This window comes from Setaria italica, chromosome VI, assembly GCF_000263155.2.
Source record: "Setaria italica strain Yugu1 chromosome VI, Setaria_italica_v2.0, whole genome shotgun sequence".
Lineage (NCBI taxonomy): Eukaryota > Viridiplantae > Streptophyta > Magnoliopsida > Poales > Poaceae > Setaria > Setaria italica.
The window spans coordinates 6,181,289-6,203,373 of NC_028455.1; the positions used below are offsets into that span (position 1 = coordinate 6,181,289).

General features: G+C 45.9%; 1 protein-coding gene across 2 annotated transcripts in view; it reads right to left on the reverse strand.

Moving 5' to 3' along the window:
* Nucleotides 1–2,090: 2,090 nt before the first annotated feature.
* Nucleotides 2,091–22,085, reverse strand: part of LOC101775987 (receptor-like protein 12) — a 39,983-nt gene continuing 19,988 nt past the window's right edge. For both annotated transcript variants that reach the window (XM_022827673.1, XM_012847044.2), the window contains exon 2: nt 2,091–4,236. In XM_022827673.1, coding sequence (XP_022683408.1) covers nt 3,485–4,236 — 752 coding nt within the window. In that variant the 3' untranslated portion in view covers nt 2,091–3,484. The remainder of the gene's footprint in view (nt 4,237–22,085) is intronic.

The following is a 22,085-nucleotide window of genomic DNA, read 5'->3' on the forward strand; positions in this document are numbered from 1 at the left end:
AACTAAGAGATCCATTATTCATCGGGATAAGCTAGGATCGCATGGGCTCGTTGCGGCTGCGGGCGCGGACCACCATCTCTTCCTGCCCGCCGCCGGCGGCCGACGAGTGCAAGACTGGTAGGTTTAGGAGAGGAAAGGTCAAAAGGCGTGAGCTGTGAAGGAATGGACCTGGCATCTGGGTGCGGCTTGTGTTGTATCTTGAGCCGGTTGGGCCGGGGTGGCGACTGAGTCCAGTAGTAGTGAATTTTTTTATTTTTTATTTTGGTATTTTGTAAAAATATATAGTCGGATGAAAAAATTGTAAAATTAGGCTATTGTCACTGGCTGGACCGACGGTAAGGCGCTTCCGCCGGCCCAACCGCCCCCTGGGCCGGCGGAAGGGCCTTACCGCCGGCCCAGCCGGCGGCGGTACACCCCTCCATACCACATTTTCAAAAAATCATAACTAATTCATATCAGCTCGGATGGAGATAAAATTTATATAAAACTTGTAGATCTCGATGAGATCTACAACTTTGTAGTTAAAATATTTTTCATTTGATGTCATATTGGTGCTCAAATAATCGACACAAGTTTCAGATCTAAAATTCAATTTTTAGATGTGAAATTGGGCAGCACACTTTCCGCCCAGCTGGCGACCTAGCCTTACCGCCGGCAGCCGGCGACCTAGCCTTACCGCCGGCAGCCGGTGACAATAGCCTAGTTTTGCAATTTTTTCATCAGACTATTTTTGCAAAAAATAAACAAATATAAAAATAAAAAAGTCCAGCACTAGTCCAGCAAATGAGACAAGTTCCGGGCCTACTCGGTGGTGGTTTTGTTGGCTGCAAACTGATGGGCCTCGTGCCTTTGACTGCGAAGAAGACGGCGACGCAAAAGCATTTTTTTCCCAGCAGCTTTGAAACGGTCGCCCGCGGACAGCAAGCAAGCGATCGCGAGCCTGACCGCTGCACTGTAACAGGGATCCATGCTTTCCGGCAACACCCATCGGTGCCAGGCTTACCCACCAGTACACCTGGCACCTGCTGACTGTCCATCTCCAAACCTCCATCACAAGACAGAGGTCGTCAATGGCTTCTTCGGTTTGCAACAGCACAGTGGACAAGAAAGCAGGGGCAAAGCTACATTGGGCTAGCTAGGAGGCCTGCTAGGCTGGTCGCTGGGCTGCGCAGGCGAGGCGGCGGAGCAGGCCAGGCCGGCTGTCTGGCTGGGCCGGGGCGGAGGCGATGAGGGTGAGGCGTGAGCGGGCCAAGCCACTGGGCTGCGGCCGCCCTTGTTGGTTAGAGGGTTAGATAGGTTTTGTTTTTATTTAGATTTAGATTTAGATTTAGATTTAGTTTGAATTTTGAATCAGATTCAAAAATTTTGGAATATTACAAACATAAAATCCAAATATAAGATCAAATATGAGATCAAAATCAGATTCAAAATTCAAACACACACTCAAATATGAGATCCAAATAAAATCCAAAAGATCCAAGTCATTCCATGCAAGTTTTGAAATGGAATTTTGGGATGAGAAGAGAATTTGACTACCATTTTCAAACAAGCACACAGTTCAACCAAAAGTTTTAAATTTTTAAAAATTTCACTCAAATAAATATTACAAAATTTTGGAATATTACAAACATAACCACTTCACCTCGTACCCTGAGAAAAGCGATACGAGCTTAGCACTCCTCAACATCTGGGAAATTTGGTTAGAACGAAACTCTAGATTTTTCGGACTGTGTGAATCCTCCTCGATTTCCTTGATGGCAAAAATTAAAAAGGAAGCGGCTGCTTGGGTGGGGGCAGGGGCAAAAAACCTAATGGAACTTTTAGCGCAGTAATTTTTTTTTGTTACTCTTTAGCTATTAGCCTAACTCTTCTTCTTTATCAATAAAATAGGCATAATCTTATACCCATTGGTTTTTTCTAACAATATTTTCCATGGATGGAAACATTAACGTAAGAAGATATACAAGTAACAACCTATTTGAGACTTCAGTAGTGTTCATACTATACCATACTAGTAGTAACAGTAGCATTAAGCAGCCAGCTTACATTGAACAACAGAGCACAATACTTGTGTCAGTATAAAAAAAGACTTGTGTAAGGCCAGCTACACAAGTTAGCTCGCATTTCATAATTAAGTTTCAGATTTCGTGCAAGGCCAGATACTTTAGCACTGCGCTCTTGATGTACCGAAAGGAAGATTAACATATAAGTACAATACCGAAGTAATGACTATGGAAATAGGCTTAGAAATACAACTGGAAGCTAGGTACAGTGCAATAAACCTTAGTGCCTCATCATAGCTCCCTTAGCTTCCAGGAAAGTATAATGCTGTATTTGCAGAGAAAAAAAATATCACCTTCTAGTGGTGATCAAGTACGCGAGACTCTTGCAGTTGCAATAGAAACGTCTGCCAAACCGGTCCCATTTGACCACAATAGCAGCTGCAAAGCCAACGCCGAAGCCAAGCCCAACGAAGAGAAACAAAACCACATCAATATGACGAGAAGACTTGTCCCCATGTGCCACACCTGGAGAGTGAGGTGAACTACCACAAGGAAATTTTGGCAATTGCAGCCCACACAATCCAGCATTCCCTTCAAATGAGCTGCTGTCAAATGTAGAGAACTGACGTGACTGCGGTATCTTCCCCACCAAGTGATTGTATGACAAGTTTAGGGAGCCAAGAAAGGTGAGATCAGTTAGCTCTTGTGGAATGTCCCCTGAGAGTTGGTTGCAGGACAGGTCTAGTGACTCCAAATCAGTCATGCTTCCAAGTTGGGCTGGAATTTTTCCAGTGAAGGCATTGTGTGACAGACTCAGTACGCGTAGTGATACAAGGCTTCCAAATGTTTCAGGAATAGTACCCTCCAAACTATTTTTTGAGAAGTCAATTGCTGTTACGGTAGTCAGCATCCTTCCAAATGGCATATCTGCCCCCTTGTACATGATCTCAACAGAATATTGATATGAATGTTCTCTGTCATTGACATTTATAGTGTTTAGAATTTCGAGAGTTTTCCCAGAACTATTAAACTCTGCCATCATTGACTTTAACTGCTTGAACCATTGTGGCCTCAAAGTACCAGAGAAATTGTTTGAGGCAAGATCGATAATTTGCAAGCTAGGGAAACATTCCTCACGTTTTGTGTCCCCAACAATATCACCTATGGTGCCATACATTTGGTTTGATCTCAGGACGAGTACAGAAAGCTTGGGAAGCCCCCTCAACCAAGAAGGAAAAGCATCAGCTATTTTGTTGCTTCCAAAGTCTATAACCTCCAAGTCTGTACAGTTAGAAAGGCCCCTAGGAAGCCTCCCTTCGATCTTATTGCCATGTAAATCTATCATCTGTAAAGCACATCTTGTTGTTATATTGGAAGGCAGCATCCCTTTCAAGCGATTCTCCCTCAAATTTAAAACACCGCTGGGGATATTTTCTATAAAACAAGGTGGAATCGGGCCATTAAAGTAGTTATATGATAGATCAAGGACATCCAGGTATATTATTTTTGGACATGCTGAGATACATGGTGTCCCGAAGATAGGTGGTCCAATTTGGCAGAAGGGAAGAGAACATGTTGTTGGAATAATCCAAGATTTCTCCTGATAATTTTGGCATAGGGATCATCCCTGAAAGTCTATTGAAACTAAGATCAAGCACTTCCATTGATGTATTGAAAGGGACAACATCCGAATTAAGTTGCATGCCCGTGAACATGTTATGTGAAAAATTCAAATGAGATTCCATATCATTCCATGTCGTCTCCCAGATCCAATTTGGTATATCCCCACTGATTTTATTACATGAAAGATCCAAATACGATATATGGTCAACATGCCTCAAAAATCTTGGAAACTGAGTTATCTTGCAAGATGCGAGCCTTAATTCTCGTAGTCCAGCCAAATAGCTGGTTTCCACTGGATTATTATCTTCTGAGGCCATGACATGCAACTTATTGTAGGAAAGATTCAAAACAGCGAAGTAAGTTAATCTCCGAAAATGTGCAAGGTCCACGGAACCTATCAAGTTGTTTGAGCTAACATCTATATATACTAAACTTGTTAGTTGAAAGATGGCTTTGGGAATAAAACCTGACAATTCATTGTTCTTGAACCTCACGGTCTCCAACTGTGGACCTGCCTTGTCAAAGCCTTGTATAGGGCCAGAAAGCTGGTTGAAAGAGAGATCAAGGCGATTTAATATAGGAAGACTGAAAATAGATGGTGGAATCTCCCCTGGAAGGACAATAGAAAACATTAAGTTAGAAAGTGTTTCCCCTTCTACAAATTGAAATCAGAAGATGCTACCTCCTATTTTGTTCAGAACATGAATACTTGACCCTTTCTCGAGAAAAGTAAAAGTTGATATCGTACCATAGAAATATATATCCCAAATTTATTTATTTTATTTTGAGAAAATTGCATTACTAGTCTCAAAATAAAAGGCCAAAACTTGTGTGGTAACCTCGCCGACCCTTGCACTTGTTGCAAATTACTTTCCCCAGCCCCCTCGTCTTTGTTGTGCCACGTGTTAGGCAATGGTTTGATGCTGGTTCAACACATTAATTTGCTAATAGTGGGGTGGGTGAGATTAGTGTGCAAGTTTAAGGACTATCGGGAGAATTTAGTGCACCTACGGACCATAGAATTTCATAATCCTAGGACCCATGAAGCTGAAATGATCCGGACCCATCATGGATCATGAAATAATCCGGACCCATCATGGATCATAATTTTATGGTATTATGATTTATGATACCTGGTGTATAGTCCTGTACCATCAAAAAGAATTGGTAAGATCACTTATATAGAATCCCGATCCTAACATCAAAATTTGTTAATATCTGAAATTAAATCCATGAGTAATTATATATGTTTCTTCAGTTTAATTCGACATCTTTTACTCTTTGCATGACATCTGACCATTAAATTGTTTTAAATTATGATTAGATAATGTTTGGAGTTAAGTTGAAATGTCGAATTGACATTGACATGAATAAGTAGACTCGAGTTTACAAGAATTAATAAATTTATAAAAATAGCATTGTAGATTTCTTTTCAAGACCTTGTTTAACTTTTTAATACATGCATTTTTTTACTCATTACGCTGCAAAATCCCCCCCCCCTTCAATTCTTGACACAGTGTCAAACTCATTTGTTGTGTTTAAGCTCTTGCAATGATCTATATAAGCTGCCAGCTTTTGTATAAGAGGGCCGGGTTAGAGAAGTATATCGTGTCAACTGCGCCAATGAAATCCTTTTAGAGTAAACTAGAGCAAATGAGAAGCTTTATGAGCCCTAATACCATTTAAGATTTCCATTGTCCTTCCTACCCTGTCAAATGAACACTCAAGCTCATATAGAAGTGACATGTGTGGTTGTTGCATCAAGAAGCAACCTTAAGGGAGGATTTTGCAACAGGGTTAGGCTTGTGGGTTCGTTAGGCCCTTCACACAACGTGTGCTTGGAGTATTGCTTGAAATGGAGAGAGGAGGTTTGGGCATCAATCACTCCCCCAAGTGGCCAAGTTGAAACCAGGAGCAGCACTGTGACAGAACAAAACAGATGCCAACTTTTCTGACATGGGCCTCAACTTTTTTTCCTAGAGTCACTCCACATAGTAGAGGCCTTAATGTAACTATTTTTCTTTTAGGGGATAATTGCAACTCAAGATGACTACTAGGAGCTTGAGCCGTGCACACATGCGTTAGTGGCAAGCTTGCACCTACTCTGAGCAGAGGAGGGCACAGTTGGAGCTTGCAAGGACCACGGTGTGGAGCACTGACGCTTAGGGATGCAAACAGGCTAACCCAGATATAGGGCTGAATCATGTTGGCAACTGTAGCATAGACTATAAGTGGGTTCGCAGGCTAGCCTGCTTGATTTGCAGCAATATATTATGGTGGAGGGATGCCATTGACCTTGTTGACGCCGGATTTCGTCATCAGTAGAATCGGCGCCAAAGAAGAAAGAAATCGAAGGAATACGAGTGGGGATCGGCCAAAAGGTGCTACAATGCGGAATCGGTCAAGTGGCTTTTACTTCGCTTCAGGGTGAATGCGCCAGGTTCCCAATCGGCAATCCTTTAAGAAATCGGCCGATCGGGAAGGTGGATTAAGGTGGGCCTGTATGGGCTTGGAAAGATGGAGGGATAAGGTGGAGTTCAGCCCACGGAGTGTGGGGTAATTAGTTTAGTACGGATTGTGCTTGTAGATATTTGTTTTCTGTTTGAATTAGAGATAGAGTCCTAGTCGGTTAAGAAGATTATTTGTACGGGGCTATAAATAGCTACCTTTGTAAATCTGTAAACACAACAATCAATCAATACAACAAGTTACTTTCTTCTGCGCATCTACTTTTGAGCAGGCGACTTCGCCATCAATTTTCTTTCTCACGAGTTCGTACGGGTTGGCAGGGCTGCATCGTCTTGATCTCCGGCCGATTCTGTAAGTTCCGTTTATCGAGTAATATCTAGGCTTTGACTTCCGGCGTATCGCTGTTGTTTCGTCTAGATTTATTCACCAGTTATCGATATTGACTAGATTCATAGGTTTTTACCTGCCTTCCTAGTTTTTATCACCAGTTATCCCGCTAGGAATCGGTAGTATCGGCTTTCATTACTTCCTGTTGCCAGATCCATCTGTTGCCGATTAGATCTTTTCCTAGTGCTGTTATTACGTGCCTTGTACCGATTACTTTAATATTTTTCTATCTACAAGGCTACGGGGATCGTGCTGTCTCGTGGCCGATTTCTTTACCATAGTAAATCGGCTGATCTGCCGATAAACTCTCTCGATCGGAAACTTAGCCGATCGTAGTTACTGAATTTGACACGTGTTCTTCCTTGCCAATCAACAGGTCAGATTGGCTGGCACGCCGCGTGAACCGCACCAGGGCATTCACCCGAACAGGAGCTAAGCAGATTCTCCCGGGTCGTGTGTCGGTCGCTGGGATTCGGTTGACCGAGTTCTAGCGCCAACACACTTTTGGCACGCCCGGTGGGACCAATACAACCGCTATCATGTCGAAAGCTGCTGAAGTCTCCGAAGATAACGTCATCGAAGTGACGGAAGCAGATCTAAAGGACGACCAAAAAGAAGATCTGAATCAGTATTTGGAGCAAGTCCGGAAAACTTGCTTGAAATCCTTCAGTCGTTCCAGGAGCGGGGAAACTGTTAAAAAGTCTCCTTTCCCTACTCCCCGCCAGATCACGATTTCAGAAGATTCGGACAAAATGTCCGATATGATTCAGCAATCTCTTCATCACGCCTTCATCAACCAATCCCCGGTACTTTCAAACATGGTGCACAATGCTGTTGTCAACTCCTTCGCCGGAGGTATACCACAAGGGTACAGGGGGCCTACGTATTTTCAGCCGATTCCACCAAATCAGGCTTATCGGGCTTCACAGCCGATCCAATCCTCTGTCGGAGGATCGGTGCTTCTACGTCATCAACTCCTTTGGGATACGGCTCCATCCAGCCGTCCACTGCACCACTCCCTCCAGTCATCCCTTTACCCTGGGGGGCACCCTTAAACACGACCGGTTTGAATCAATCGGTCAGCCAAGGAAATCCTCCGTTCCAGACACCCTCCCAAACGGCCACTCGGCCGATCATACCACCATACCAGCCTATCGCTCCGGAGGTCAACAAGACGTCAGAGCTCATGCTATATGATGAAACGAGTGGTGCCTACAAGCAGCCGTCCTTTACTACACCGCCGGCTTATACTCAGATACCACCTTTTCATCAACCTCCTTTTATTCAACCTCCGATTTATCAACATGTGCCGATTCCGCCGCCGATTATTCCCCAACAACAACCGGATTGGACGGCGCAAATCGCGGAGGTAATGCAAGAACAATTCGGCCTGAAGCCGAAGGTGCAAACTTATACCTACAGGACACCATACCCATCCACGTACGACTTGTTGCCGTTTCCCCATCGGTACAAAGTTCCGGATTTCACTAAATTCTCCGGAATGGATGATACTTCTACCGTGGAACATGTGAATAGATTCATCATCCAATGCGGAGAAGCAGCTACGCAAGATGCCCTGCGGGTACGGTTGTTCTCGTCATCTTTGTCTGGATCGGCTTTCCAGTGGTTCACCACTTTGCCACCAAACTCGATTATCACATGGGCCGATCTAGAGAGGCAGTTCCACAAGTACTTCTATGCTGGAGTCCACGAAATGAAGTTGTCTGATTTAACTAGCCTCCGGCAACGAAGTGATGAGCCGATACCCTTGTACATACAGAGGTTTCGGGAAATCAGAAACAAATGTTACTCCTTGGCTCTAACCGATGCACAGTTGGCCGATATAGCTTTCCAAGGCCTGCTGCCACACATTAAAGAAAAATATGCTTCACACGAGTTCGAGAGCTTGAGCCAGATCGTCCACCGATTGTCCGGGCAAGAGGTGCGTCCATTTGATCCAAGGAGGAATTTCTAGAAGAAAGTAGCATTCCTGGAAGAAGTAGAGGATGAAGAAGACGCCGAAATCGGACTTGCAGAGTGGATTAAGGGAAAGAAGCCAATATCATGCCCGTTCGGCAAAAAGGAGCCGGAGGCATTCGGTTTCGATACTACTAAAGCTGACAAAATATTCGACCTTCTACTCCAGGAAGGACAGATTAAACTCTCGCCTTACCACACGATACCCTCTGCCGAACAGTTGAAGAAGATGAAGTATTGCAAATGGCACAAGGCCACGTCACATGATACCAATGAGTGCAAAATCTTCAGACAACAAATACAGTCGGCCATTGAGCAGGGCAGACTCAAATTTGAAGTGCCGGCAAAACCGGCCAAACCAATGAAGATTGATCAGCATCCTTTTCCTACCAACATGGTGGATACGGGTAAGAATCCCCTCCAGACAAAAGTGCTGACATCCGAATCGGCAAAAAGGAGTGGCGCTGTCGATCCCAGGAATCAAGTCACGTCTGAAGACATCAAGGGGAAGCGACGGATGAAGGCCGACGATGGTGAACCAGAAGGACCACGCATTACTTCCCAGTTCCTGCTCCAAAAATACCAACGCCAACATGAACGATCAAGGTCCCGAGAGGAAGCAATGCGTCGGCACGAGGAACACTGGAGATGCCCATTCTTCATCCATTGTTGGGAAAATAACCTCAGACTTCCATCAGCCGATACTTGCCCAGAGTGCAACGGCCCCTATCGAAGCAATCGGCCGTTCACAAGGTCTCGCTCCAGAGACGGAAGGCCAGAACCGATCAGCAGGAATCGGCGTAACCCAGATGATCAGCGCCCTTCCATACGTGATCGGCTGGGGGGCAGAAGTGACCGATATGATCGGTCAGAAGGCAGAAGCCATAATAGGCAGGGGGGCAGGACCGATCAACACGATCAATCAAATAGCAAAGCCAGCGTTCACAGCCGGCTCGAAGACATGGCCGATGCTCGGGTAACGGACGAGAACCCGTTAGGACGCGAACCAGAATGGGAACGCGCCGGGAAAGAAGGGAGGCCAATAAACCCCAGATGGTGCCCCGACGGTTTAACCAAATCACAAAAACGGAGAGTCCAACGCCTCCACCAATGGGAGCAGCAAGAAGAAGAGGGCACGATGGACAAAAAGCAAGAAAGGCCTCAGGTGTGGCGCCCCAAAAGAAACGACAAGGGCAACGATGAGTCGGCGGGCGACGAATCGGCAGCCGAAATCGGTATGGTCTTCATATTGCCGATGGAGTTTATGACCCCTGCCGATCAACAGGATGTGTCGGCGATAGAGGAACAAACAGCACGGTTGACTTTAGAACCGATGATGGCCACGTTCGAAAAGCCCGAAGACGACGAACGACAACATATGAAGGCATTGTTCCTTAAAGGGCATGTTGACGGACGCCCCCTCACTAAATTGATGGTCGACGGGGGAGCCGCCGTCAATATCATGCCGTATGTCGTACTTCGGAAACTAGGAAAGAGCGACGACGACCTGACCAGGACGGACATGATGCTCAAGGACTTCGAAGGCAAGGTGTCAAACGCTCGTGGTGCCCTCTGCGTCGACCTCACCATCGGCAGTAAGACCCTTCCTACCACGTTTTTCATCATTAATGGCAAAGGGTCCTATAATATGCTTCTTGGACGAGACTGGATACACGCAAACTGCTGCATACCGTCAACTATGCATCAATGCCTGGTACAATGGGTCGGCGACAACGTCGAGGTGGTCAAAGCCGACTCCGCGTACAGCATCGCAGCAGCCGACGCACAGCAATGGAGCTGCGAAACCGTCAGGTGCATATTAGGTAGGGTGTGGGAAACTGATTTCCTGAAGGTCACCGATTTTGGCCTACAGCCGATCCGAGCAGTCGGCTCTGAAGAAGCGCAATAAATGGATCAGTTCGCCCGAGAAGACGGGAAGCTGGGACACGGATTCACGTCGGCCGATTCATTAGAAATGGTAGATTTAGGTGACGGGACCAAGCCAAGGCCGACTTTTATTAGTGCAAATTTAGATCCAGAGTACAAGTGTAAATTGACAAATTTATTAAGAGAATTCAAGGATTGTTTTGCGTGGGAGTATCACGAGATGCCCGGATTAGATCGATCTATTGTTGAACATCGGCTACCCATAAAACCAGGGTATCAGCCGTACCAACAACCCGCACGGCGATGCAATCCTAAAATTTTACCAGACATAAAAGCCGAAATAACTCGGCTAATTGAAGCAAAATTTATTCGGCAATGTCGTTACGCCGAGTGGATTTCTAATATCGTACCGGTGTATAAGAAAAATGGGAAGCTGCGCGTTTGCGTCGATTTCAGAAACCTTAATCAGGCCACACCAATGGATGGCTACCCCATGCCTACGGCCGATGTACTGATCGACGCTGCCGCGGGGCACAAAATTATTAGCTTCATGGATGGGAACGCCGGATACAATCAAATACTTATGGCCGAAGAGGACATACCCAAAACGGCTTTCAGATGTCCAGGCCATCTTGGTCTATTCGAGTGGGTGGTGATGACTTTCGGTTTGAAGAATGCTGGTGCTACGTATCAGAGGGCCATGAACTATATTTTCCACAAACTCATCGGCCTCCTGGTGGAGATCTACATCGACGACGTTGTGGTCAAGTCCAAAAGCCACGAGGAACACCTAGCCGATTTGCGAAGGGTCCTAGAGTGTACCAAAAAACATGGTCTTAAGATGAATCCCAACAAATGCGCTTTCGGCGTCTCCGCCGGACAGTTCTTAGGATTCATGGTGCACGAACGAGGCATTGAAGTCAATCAGAAGACCATAGCGGCTATCAACAAAGTCGTCGCCCCACAGAACAAAACTGAGCTACAGTCTCTAATCGGCAAGGTAAACTTCATCAGAAGATTTATATCTAATCTATCTGGACGGATCCAGGCGTTCACACCACTTCTGAAGTTGAAGCCAGACCAAGAATTTATTTGGGGAGAAGAACAGCGCGAGGCGTTAGAAGACATCAAGCGATACTTGGTCTCACCCTCGGTCCTGGTTCCCCCTCAAACGGGTAAGCCGTTTAAACTATATTTATCAGCCGGCGAAAAAGCTATTGGGTCGGCTCTAGTCCAAGAGTTTGAAGGCAAAGAACGGGTGATTTATTACGTTAGTAGAAGACTCCTGGATGCCGAAACAAGATATCCTCCAGTGGAGCGTTTGTGTTTGTGCCTTTACTTCTCGTGCACCAAACTCAGACACTATCTACTGTCGGCAGAGTGTATAGTCGTATGCAAAGATGATGTAGTGAAATACATGCTGTCACTGCCGATATTGAAAGGGCGAATCGGAAAATGGATTTTAGCTCTATCAGAATTTGACCTACGGTACGAATCGGCAAAAGCCGTCAAAGGTCAAGTCATGGCCGATTTCGTTGCCCAGCACTGTGGGCCAGAGATTGCCTTCGTGGAACTAGCTCCTTGGCAGTTATTTTTTGATGGATCATCATGCGGAGTCGGATCGGGAATCGGCATCGTTCTCATATCGCCTCGGGGGGCAAGATATGATTTTTCTCTGCCGATAGAAACCGCCGCCACAAACAATCAAGCGGAGTACAGAGCCGTATTAAAAGGCTTACGATTATTGAGGGAAGTCAAGGCCGATTCTGTTGAAGTCTTCGGAGATTCGATGCTAATTGTGGATCAACTAACCGGAAGGGCTGAGTGCAAAGATGACATATTACGAATTCATCACGAAGATTGCTTACAGCTTTTAAAAGAATTCAGATCGGCAGTAATCGAGCACGTCCCAAGAGACCGCAACGAGGAAGCAAACAAACTCGCTCAACACGCATCAGGGTATCGGCCGATTCCAGGCGCCATGGCCTTAGAGCTTGCAGCCGACGATTGGCGTAAGGAAATTGCCGATTACCTGAAGGATCCATCTAAAAAGGTGGAGCGACGAGTGCGCTTTCACGCTACCAAGTACGTACTGCTCGAAGATGATCTGTTCTACCGAACGATCGATGGTGTTCTTCTTAAATGCCTTGGGACAGAAGAAGCCAAGACTCTAATGGGAGAAATCCATGAAGGGGTATGCGGAGCTCACCAATCGGCACATAAGATGAAGTGGATGATCAGAAACAACGGGTACTATTGGCCTACGATCCTCGAAGACTGTTTTAAATATTATAAGGGTTGTCAGGAGTGTCAAAAGTTTGGAAATGTCCAACGTGCACCCGCGTCGGCCATGAATCCCATCATCAAACCATGGCCGTTCAGAGGATGGGGAATAGATCTTATCGGCCAAATTTATCCACCATCAAGCAAGGGGCACAAGTTTATTCTGGTTGCTACCGATTACTTCACCAAATGGGTGGAGGCAATCCCACTAAGGACTGTGACTTCAGCTATCATGGCCGATTTCGTAAGGGATCATATCGTCTACCGATTCGGCATCCCTCAAACTATAACAACCGATCAAGGAACAATGTTCACATCGGGGGAATTTGAGGAATTTACGACCGATATGGGCATCAAGTTGTTAAATTCTTCTCCATATTACGCTCAGGCCAATGGTCAAGCAGAATCTTCCAACAAAGGAATAATCAAGTTGATCAAAAGGAAGATTGAAGAATACCCGAAGAAGTGGCACCTATGTTTGACCGAAGCCCTATGGGCATACAGAATGGCCTGTCATGGGGCCACCAAGTTATCTCCCTATCAGTTGGTATACGGTCAGGATGCAGTACTTCCGTGGGAGTCAAGGGCAGGATCAAGGCGCATTTTACTTCAAGACCAGTTGTCAGCCAATGACTACTCGTCTCTTATGAAGGAAGAACTTGATGATTTGGCCGGCCAACGACTAAGGGCTCTGATAAGTATCGAAGAGAATAAAAAGAGAGTGGCCAGGTGGTACGATAAAAAGGTCAAAGTCAAGCAGTTCTCCCCCGGAGATTTGGTATGGAAGTTGGTACTACCGATCGGGTCGAAAGATCCTAAATTCGGCAAATGGTCTCCTACCTGGGAGGGGCCGTATAAAATCGGCAAATGCGCTCCAGGGAATGCCTATATCTTGGAAACAATAGAAGGAGAAGAATTCACTAGAGCTCTGAATGGGAGGTACTTAAAAAGATATTACCCAAGTATATGGGTCGGTGCCTAAGGAATCAACACGATCATACATGACCGACACGATTCGGTCTTGAGACACACATAAAGTCGACCGGAACGGCCGATTACATTCATTCGGTATGGGCGACGGGTCACATGGCCGACAAAATGTTTAGTCGCCCTTAGAACAAAAAATACAGCAACTAATTATTCTTTTTCTTACGCTCCCTCTCAGCCCGACCTAACTCTATCATGAGTCGGATGTATTCTTCTTCTATGGCCTTCATTGAAATCTCCGCCTCGACTTGACGGGGGAGATCTACGGGAGGGCGTGAAGTCCCCGCTCCCGCATCTTCAAGAACGACTTGCCGAGGGAGTGGATGACTCCTGCCGATGGGAGGTCGCCGGCTGCCGTTCCTCTCCACGAAGTCCAGGATCGTTCGGGCCTCCGTGGCAATGTCGTCTTCAAGATCGCCACAACGATTGCTCCTGACAGGTGGAGATTGATGGTTACTTTCACTCACCACGGAATCCAAGACTACGCGAGCCTCCGTGGTAACGTGGTCCTGGAGCTCCTCTCGGTGAGCCACGATCAGCATCTTGTCCTCCGATGTTAATGGATCTTCGAAATGAATGCGCTCAATGGCGCGCACGAGCTCGGGGCTAAGACGTTGATGCTGAAACAAAGAAGGAATGAGGGGGATATCCTTCCCCTTAGGGTCTAAGAAAGAAAGGAAGGTAGAGGTCAAAGACTTCACCTGGTTAACAGAGGAAGAAGAAGACGACGAGGCCATGGCAGAGAAATTGCGCCGATGAGAAGGGGCAGAAAAGTTAAACCGAGGGCCAAGATTGGTGCTACCAGGAGTAAGCGCCGAGGTTGGTATTTATAAAAGAATGCGTGGAAATCTGGTAAAGCTACGTCCCATTGGTAATAAGAAGGCAATAAATAGAAAGGGCGTCGCGAGGGGCGGTCAAAGAAGATAGTAAATGATTCGTACAAAACGGTCAGTGTTTTTACAGATTACCCAGAAGGGTATCGATAGTCGTGATGGCCCGGCGCCGGATCTGATCGGCAGAGTCAAGAACCCGTTGGTCTTCTTCCGCCGATCCAGGAACCTCCGATGCGCTGCGATGAAGTCTCAGTGCCTCGTGAGCAAAGCGTTGCCTCTCCCGTGTTAAATCGGCAATAACAGAAGGAAGCTCTTGGAGTTTGTTCTCTTCGGCACTGATTGCCTTGGTCACTTGCTCCATTTCCTTGGCAAGCTCCGCCCTCCGACGTTTGAGACGGTCTATCTCACCTATGATCGCCGGGCGGGAGTCTTCTAGAACATGGATACGCCGATTCGCCTCTTGAGCCTGACGCTTGAAAGCGTCTTCCTCTTCGCGAGCCTTGGTCAGCTTGGCGCGATCGGCCATGTGACGAAGGGCTCTGAAGACCGGGATCCTCATAGACTCGATGAAGGCTGCCGGCGCCAGGGCCTCCTCCGCCTCTTCTGGTACTCGTCCGCTGACGTCATTGAAGAGCTGCCGAATCGGTGAAGCGTCTTCTACTAATCGGCCGATGTCCCCTTGAAGGAGGGATCGGATGCTGGAAAGTTTGGCTCGGACGTCATCAGGAACAGAACTCAAGGCGACTTGGCGAGAAGCAACTTCTTCGTCGTCAGAGAGGGCGACCGCAAAAGAAAAGAGGCTGTTGTCGGGGGTATCCTGTTCCTGATGATAATAAAGAAAAGAAATAAACCAGCTGTAAGAAAGAGCAAATCGGCTGAGATAGAAGCAGAAGCAGAAAAGTTACCATTTTGAAGCGAATCTCCTCATGTTGCACTTGAGAAGCCGCCATGCCTTGCTCGGGGGCCTGCGTCATGGGTTCATCAGATGAAGAGGACTCCACGATAATCGGCGCCGTGCTTGGACCAGCCCCCTGAAAGGAAATCGGCGATCGAGGAGCGATTGATGTGCCGATGGCCTGTGTCAGAAGTTTGAATAAATACGGTACGTGAATGCCCAAAGGAAATCGGTACGAGAAGTTCTATACCGTAACGGAAGGAAACGGGGGCGCGTCAATAGCTGGAGGGGCTGCTGCCGATTGTGGTACTTCTGTAGGAATGCTCTGTGCAGTTTAAAGATAAAAGAAAAGTTAATATCAAAAATAATAATCGGAGGCATGCGCAACTCAGTTTTACCTGTATGGCCTCCAACAACAACGATGCGGCGGCCGCCCCAGCTTGCGTCATAGCTTGAGTATCGGCACCTTGAATGACTTGAGGAGGTGGTACGGCCGAAGTTTCTGCCGATACGCTCACAGGAGGATCCGCCGATCCCGTACGAGCCCGGACTCGGCGACTGGTCTTCTTGGTAGTCCTTTTATGAACTTGTTTCGATCGGCCAGTAATCACGTCAACAGACGGGGCGTTATAGCCGATAAGGGGATAAGTAGTGTATGGATGACTCTCTATCAGTCGTCCGCTGCGGCTGTGTGTTGGAGGGATCCGATTCTCGGCCTAAAATAATAAAATCATTAGTACTCGATCGTGCTAAGAGGAATAAAAGGGAATAAAAATCGGCTATGTGAAGTACCTCGGCGTTTGGATCAATGTTGGTCGGGTCCAGAAGATTGCAGTATGCCGATGCTGAGTTGCAGAAGAGGAATTGCTTCCAATCAGCCCACCAGAGTTTGAACGGCTGGACAGCAAATGGAGCTACTAGCCAGTCGTTCAAGTTAATTGTACTGGAGTCTGGAATTCGGTCTCGCAACCGACCGTAATCTAGGCCAGATGTGAGATCATCTCTAAACTTGATTTTGCCAGCAAAGTACACCTGAATCGGCAGCTGAACCATGCCGAATTGTCGTGCTGCAGCAGAAGGGTTGTAGAATTCGTACGTAGGGGCATCCTTCCCTGAGAAGAAGTTGGCCGGTAGGATCCCTGGCTTGATCAACCCTTCATAGAGATCTTCATCAAACCGGCCAGAAGTTGAATCAAAGCAGGAAGGGAGCTCGAAGATGGGAATGTCTCGCTGATATGGAAACCAGATAGTTGCGTCCTCATTAAATCCATTATAAAAAGACCGAAAGTACTCGGCTACCTTTGTAGCGGAATACGCACAACCTGGAAAAGCTGATGCTGCTTCACCATAAGACATGCATCGGCGGCGCTCGGTAGGGTCTTCTGCCGATTCAATATTGGGAAATGTCATGCGGTCCACTGGCTGCCGAGTGATCCTGTTCATATAAAGGTTCAACCATAAATTGACAAACCACCAAGGCCCACCTGGGTTGCCGATTGGTTCTCCCTTGGAAAGTTTTGTGCCGATTTGGTGGAGCATGTGGTACACAGCACCCAGAAGATGTTTCCCGAGAGGAATATGGCTTCCTTTGGACAGTGCCTCGGCTAAAGATTGGGTGTTGGTTGTTGGGCCGGCGGCTCTTCCACAGAAGAGGTGTTTTTCGAGCCACATCATCAGGAAAGCGGTGTGCTCCCTGTTATCAACAGTACCGGTCTTCTTATTATCATTAATAAAGCCCTTCCAGCCGCCGATTCTTCTTGTGTCCAGCCGATGCGATGGTACGGTCAGAAGTTGGAAAGGCGTGTCAGGGGAAGATACATCTAGGCCGGTCAAGAGGACCACATCGGCCAGAGTGGGGGTCATGGGACCGTGGCCAAATAAGAATGCATTAAGTGCGTCAGACCAAAAATAGGAAGCCGCCATCACTAGCGGTTCGTTTTTTTCCATTTGCGACAGGGAAAGGTTGATACATTGGCCGATTTTGAGCTCATCCCACGAGACGCTCCTTGATGCGGCTACCCGTTGGTACCATTCCCTCCAACCTGGGGTTTCATTCGGCCAAGATCTAAAAGTGCTGGCCCATTGATCTAAGTTCATATCAGATCGTTTGAAAGGTATCCGATCAGTTTCCAAGTTTATGAGGTCTGCTGGATCCGGGTCTCCCATGGGACCAAGACAAACAAGGCCAGGACTACCCATGAGATGAATAGTAATTCTATGTCTAACCGCCTAAAAAAGGAAAAGGGGCATAAGAAATATAAAGAGTAGATCTAAGATAAATACGTTACCGATAGAGGAAAGATTCGGTATTTACCTCCGGTATAAAATTCTGAGTAATCGGTGTAGTCGTCGATGCAGATGCGGATGATGGAGTCGCAATGGGGATCGCCATTGGGATCTCTGATGAAGCTCCTTCATCTGTGGATGGAGTGACGGTTGTCGCCACCGTTACCGAAGGCGCTACCTCTACCGGGGGCATTATTCCTGGAGCATCGCGTGCTGGGGAATTACCGGAGGGAGTCGCCATTGAAGGGAAAGGGGAAGAAGTGATTGGAGCTGAAACTGGAAGACTTCGATGGCAAGATTGAAGAAAGAAGGAGATGCGCGCGCTGGAAAAGGAGATGCGAGCTTGAAGATGAGTTGCGGTGAAATGATATTTATAGGGTGCCTGAAGAAAGGGTAAAGATGGAATTTTCACCGCGCCGGCGCATCGAGATTTTTGGGGTAGTGGCTGTCGTGGGCGCCCGTTTCAAAAAATTGCAATGATCAGCCGGGAGACCGCGAAACGGATATTTTCACTGCGGCCGTTTCGGAGGAGAGGTTATAAAGAATTTCGAAGTAAAAGATTATGTTTTACTCCGAAACTGGGGGGCATGTGTTGACGCCGGATTTCGTCATCAGTAGAATCGGTGCCTAAGAAGAAAGAAATCGAAGGAATACGGGTGGGGATCGGCCAAAAGGTGCTACAATGCGGAATCGGTCAAGTGGCTTTTACTTCGCTTCAGGGTGAATGCGCCAGGTTCCCAATCGGCAATCCTTTAAGAAATCGGCCGATCGGGAAGGTGGATTAAGGTGGGCCTGTATGGGCTTGGAAAGATGGAGGGATAAGGTGGAGTTCAGCCCACGGAGTGTGGGGTAATTAGTTTAGTACGGATTGTGCTTGTAGATATTTGTTTTCTGTTTGAATTAGAGATAGAGTCCTAGTCGGTTAAGAAGATTATTTGTACGGGGCTATAAATAGCTACCTTTGTAAATCTGTAAACACAACAATCAATCAATACAACAAGTTACTTTCTTCTGCGCATCTACTTTTGAGCAGGCGACTTCGCCATCAATTTTCTTTCTCACGAGTTCGTACGGGTTGGCAGGGCTGCATCGTCTTGATCTCCGGCCGATTCTGTAAGTTCCGTTTATCGAGTAATATCTAGGCTTTGACTTCCGGCGTATCGCTATTGTTTCGTCTAGATTTATTCACCAGTTATCGATATTGACTAGATTCATAGGTTTTTACCTGCCTTCCTAGTTTTTATCACCAGTTATCCCGCTAGGAATCGGTAGTATCGGCTTTCATTACTTCCTGTTGCCAGATCCATCTGTTGCCGATTAGATCTTTTCCTAGTGCTGTTATTACGTGCCTTGTACCGATTACTTTAATATTTTTCTATCTACAAGGCTACGGGGATCGTGCTGTCTCGTGGCCGATTTCTTTACCATAGTAAATCGGCTGATCTGCCAATAAACTCTCTCGATCGGAAACTTAGCCGATCGTAGTTACTGAATTTGACACGTGTTCTTCCTTGCCAATCAACAGGTCAGATTGGCTGGCACGCCGCGTGAACCGCACCAGGGCATTCACCCGAACAGGAGCTAAGCAGATTCTCCCGGGTCGTGTGTCGGTTGCTGGGATTCGGTTGACCGAGTTCTAGCGCCAACAGACCTGTTACATGCCTTTACAAAGTAAGAGCATGTTAGCAGATCCTTACTCCCCAATCCAACTACCATATTGGGAGGGTTAACGAAAAATAGTGTTCCAGCAGATTCTTTTTTACTTTTTTCCATTTCACAATAGTTATTGGGACAAACTAATAATCCACCCTAACTTATCCTAAAAAAAGAGTATCTCAATACGGTAGTTTGGATTGTGATTATTGGGGAACTGCAAAAACAACTTTTCCGATAACCATAAAAGAAATATTGGGACATTTCCATTAGCTTGTTATTAGGAAAAATTGATTGGAAAACTGTTGAAGATGCTCTAAGGGATTCTCAAGTTGGCGTGCGACTGCGCACGCGGTGGGGGGAGCACAAGCAACCCAATATGACCTAATTTTAGCCCAAGTTAGGTTTAGTTGTGGCCGAACTAACATCCATGTTCTATTTTTTTTCCCTTTCTTCATTCTTTTGGGTTTTACATTTTCTTGTCCTTTTCTTTAATTATTTCCTTTTATATTATTCTGCATATTATTTTTATTTCCTTTATATTTATTATTTGTTTCTATTATTTGTTTTGTTTTCTTTTCTGTTTTTTGACACCCGGCCCAATTTGGTTGGCCCAGTGTGGCCCATTAGCGCAGGTGCGCATGTTTAGTACCACATTGCTAGTTTAGCAAGGGTGGAGGCAACTTATAAGCCTTCGTCAACCAGCCATAGTACCTTCGGGTTAACCCTTTTACACGAAGCGAGGACGAAAGTGTAAGCAGGGTGCTATGTGTACGTGTGCCCGCCCCTCGGAAGGGTTGGGCGGTGCGGCTTTGGAGGACGGGGTGTTACAGTTTTCCTTTTCTACTAGGAAATTCTAACTTTTCATTTATTTTATTGTTTCCATTTTTATTATCTTTTATGCTTCTTTTCTTTTTTATTTTTAGTAACAATTTTTTTGTATATTTTGTTTGCTAGTAAGAATAATTTATTCAATTAGTTTTCTTTATTGTTTCACTCTAGCACTACTTTAAAAATCATTTGTGCATACGATCATTCTATTTTTTTTTTACAACGGTGCTTAATAACAACCGTCTCTAGCAAGGGTTCCAAAAATACAAGTATCTATAGAGGTGGGCCACATAATTAAGTAATTGTCTGAAAATCAATTCGAAAGGCACGCCACCTAAGCTACCACTACTAGAAATTGACTTCTAGAGGCAGGCCTAATAAGCAACTGCCTCTAAAAATGTAAACAACCAATTTTACATAAAAATAATAGCCTTTATTTAATGAAGAAGAATGAAGACAAATTTACTAGCATAACTATAGAGCTCGATGACATCTAAAACTTCATAGTTCATAACCTTTTCATTTAAGACTATTTACAGGCCCAAATAAAATTCATCACCATTTCTTATATTTATTTTTAAAAATAAATTATGATTTCCAAAATGGCCTTGGAAGGAGATGTGCTCTTCACAAAAGTTGTAGTGCATGACGAGATCTAAAAATTTGTAATTGATATTTTTTTTTCAAATTTATGATCGTTAGAGTGTCAAATGCATAGTACAATATTCAGAGAAGTGAAATCAAAAGAATCCCTCATATAGTTAATATGTGTTTCGTAAAGAGAGCTACGCGTGAAGAGAGCTGTCATACCATGAATTTTTTGGAATTCAGGATCTGACTAGAAATAATAATTAAACAATAATTTTCTAATAATTTAATTTTTTCAACATTTATTTTCTTGAGAGGAAATTTAGTACTGGAAAATGATTGGTTGTTTTTTCTAAATTAAATAAATTAGTTCTTTGTGTGTTGGATTCATGCCGAGGCATCTTGGTGTTTCATGAGTGCAGACATTTTAAAAATGCGTTTCTATAACATTTAGGTTCTTCTAAGAATTTTCCAAATTTTTCTAGGATCTATTCTCATTTTCCTAGAGTTAAATATTTTTATTATTTTCTTGAGCTCCAAGTATATTATTTGGATTCATCATTTGGATTCATCGTGTCCCAAACTATCTCTAGAAATTTTCCTAGGATTTTAGCTTTTTAGAGTATTTTTTGTGGTTTCATTGATTTATCTAGAATTTTCTAGATTTATCTTTGCACGGGAAACATCTCTAAAAATGAAATAGAAAGAAATCCCCTTTCCTTCAGGCCGGGCTCGTGGGACTGACGTGCTCTAGCCCAGCAGCCGGCCTGCCAGGCCCATCTGAGCCCTGCAGCTCTTGGTGTCCATGCCGGACACAGTGTGGCACCGCCGCCTCCCCAGCTAACTTGGGTGTGCGTGCCACGGCTCCACCCCTGGCCCTATAAATAGCAAAGCCGCATCCCCTGCTTGCCATGCTGCCCCAGCTCGTGCATGTGCTGTGCCTCACCCTTGCTCGCGCAAGCGCTGCCAACCGCCGGAGCCGAGCTGCACCGCCACCTCGATCTGCCAGACCCCGGCGTCCCAAGACCAAGCCGCCACCTCCCAAAGTTGCACCACGACAGGCCGCCTCCAACCAAGGCATCCGCTACACCAAAAAGGCCATTGGAGCAGCACCGCCTCGCCTCACAATGCCAATCCGGCCGCCGTCTGTTGTCCGCTGCCAGCCAAAATTCCAGCTGGAATCTGTCCACCCCTGTGGCGGAACCGCCCAGCTTAAGCTGGTTTAAGTGCGCCTAATTGCTGTCGGAGCAGCAATTATCCGAAACGCACCTAAAACAGCATAAGTCCGGTAGTCCGTCGAGTGTCCCTAGGACTCCTCGAAAGATCCACGGCGTGTTTCATCACCATACATCAGGATAATATCCGCGATGGGATAACATCAAC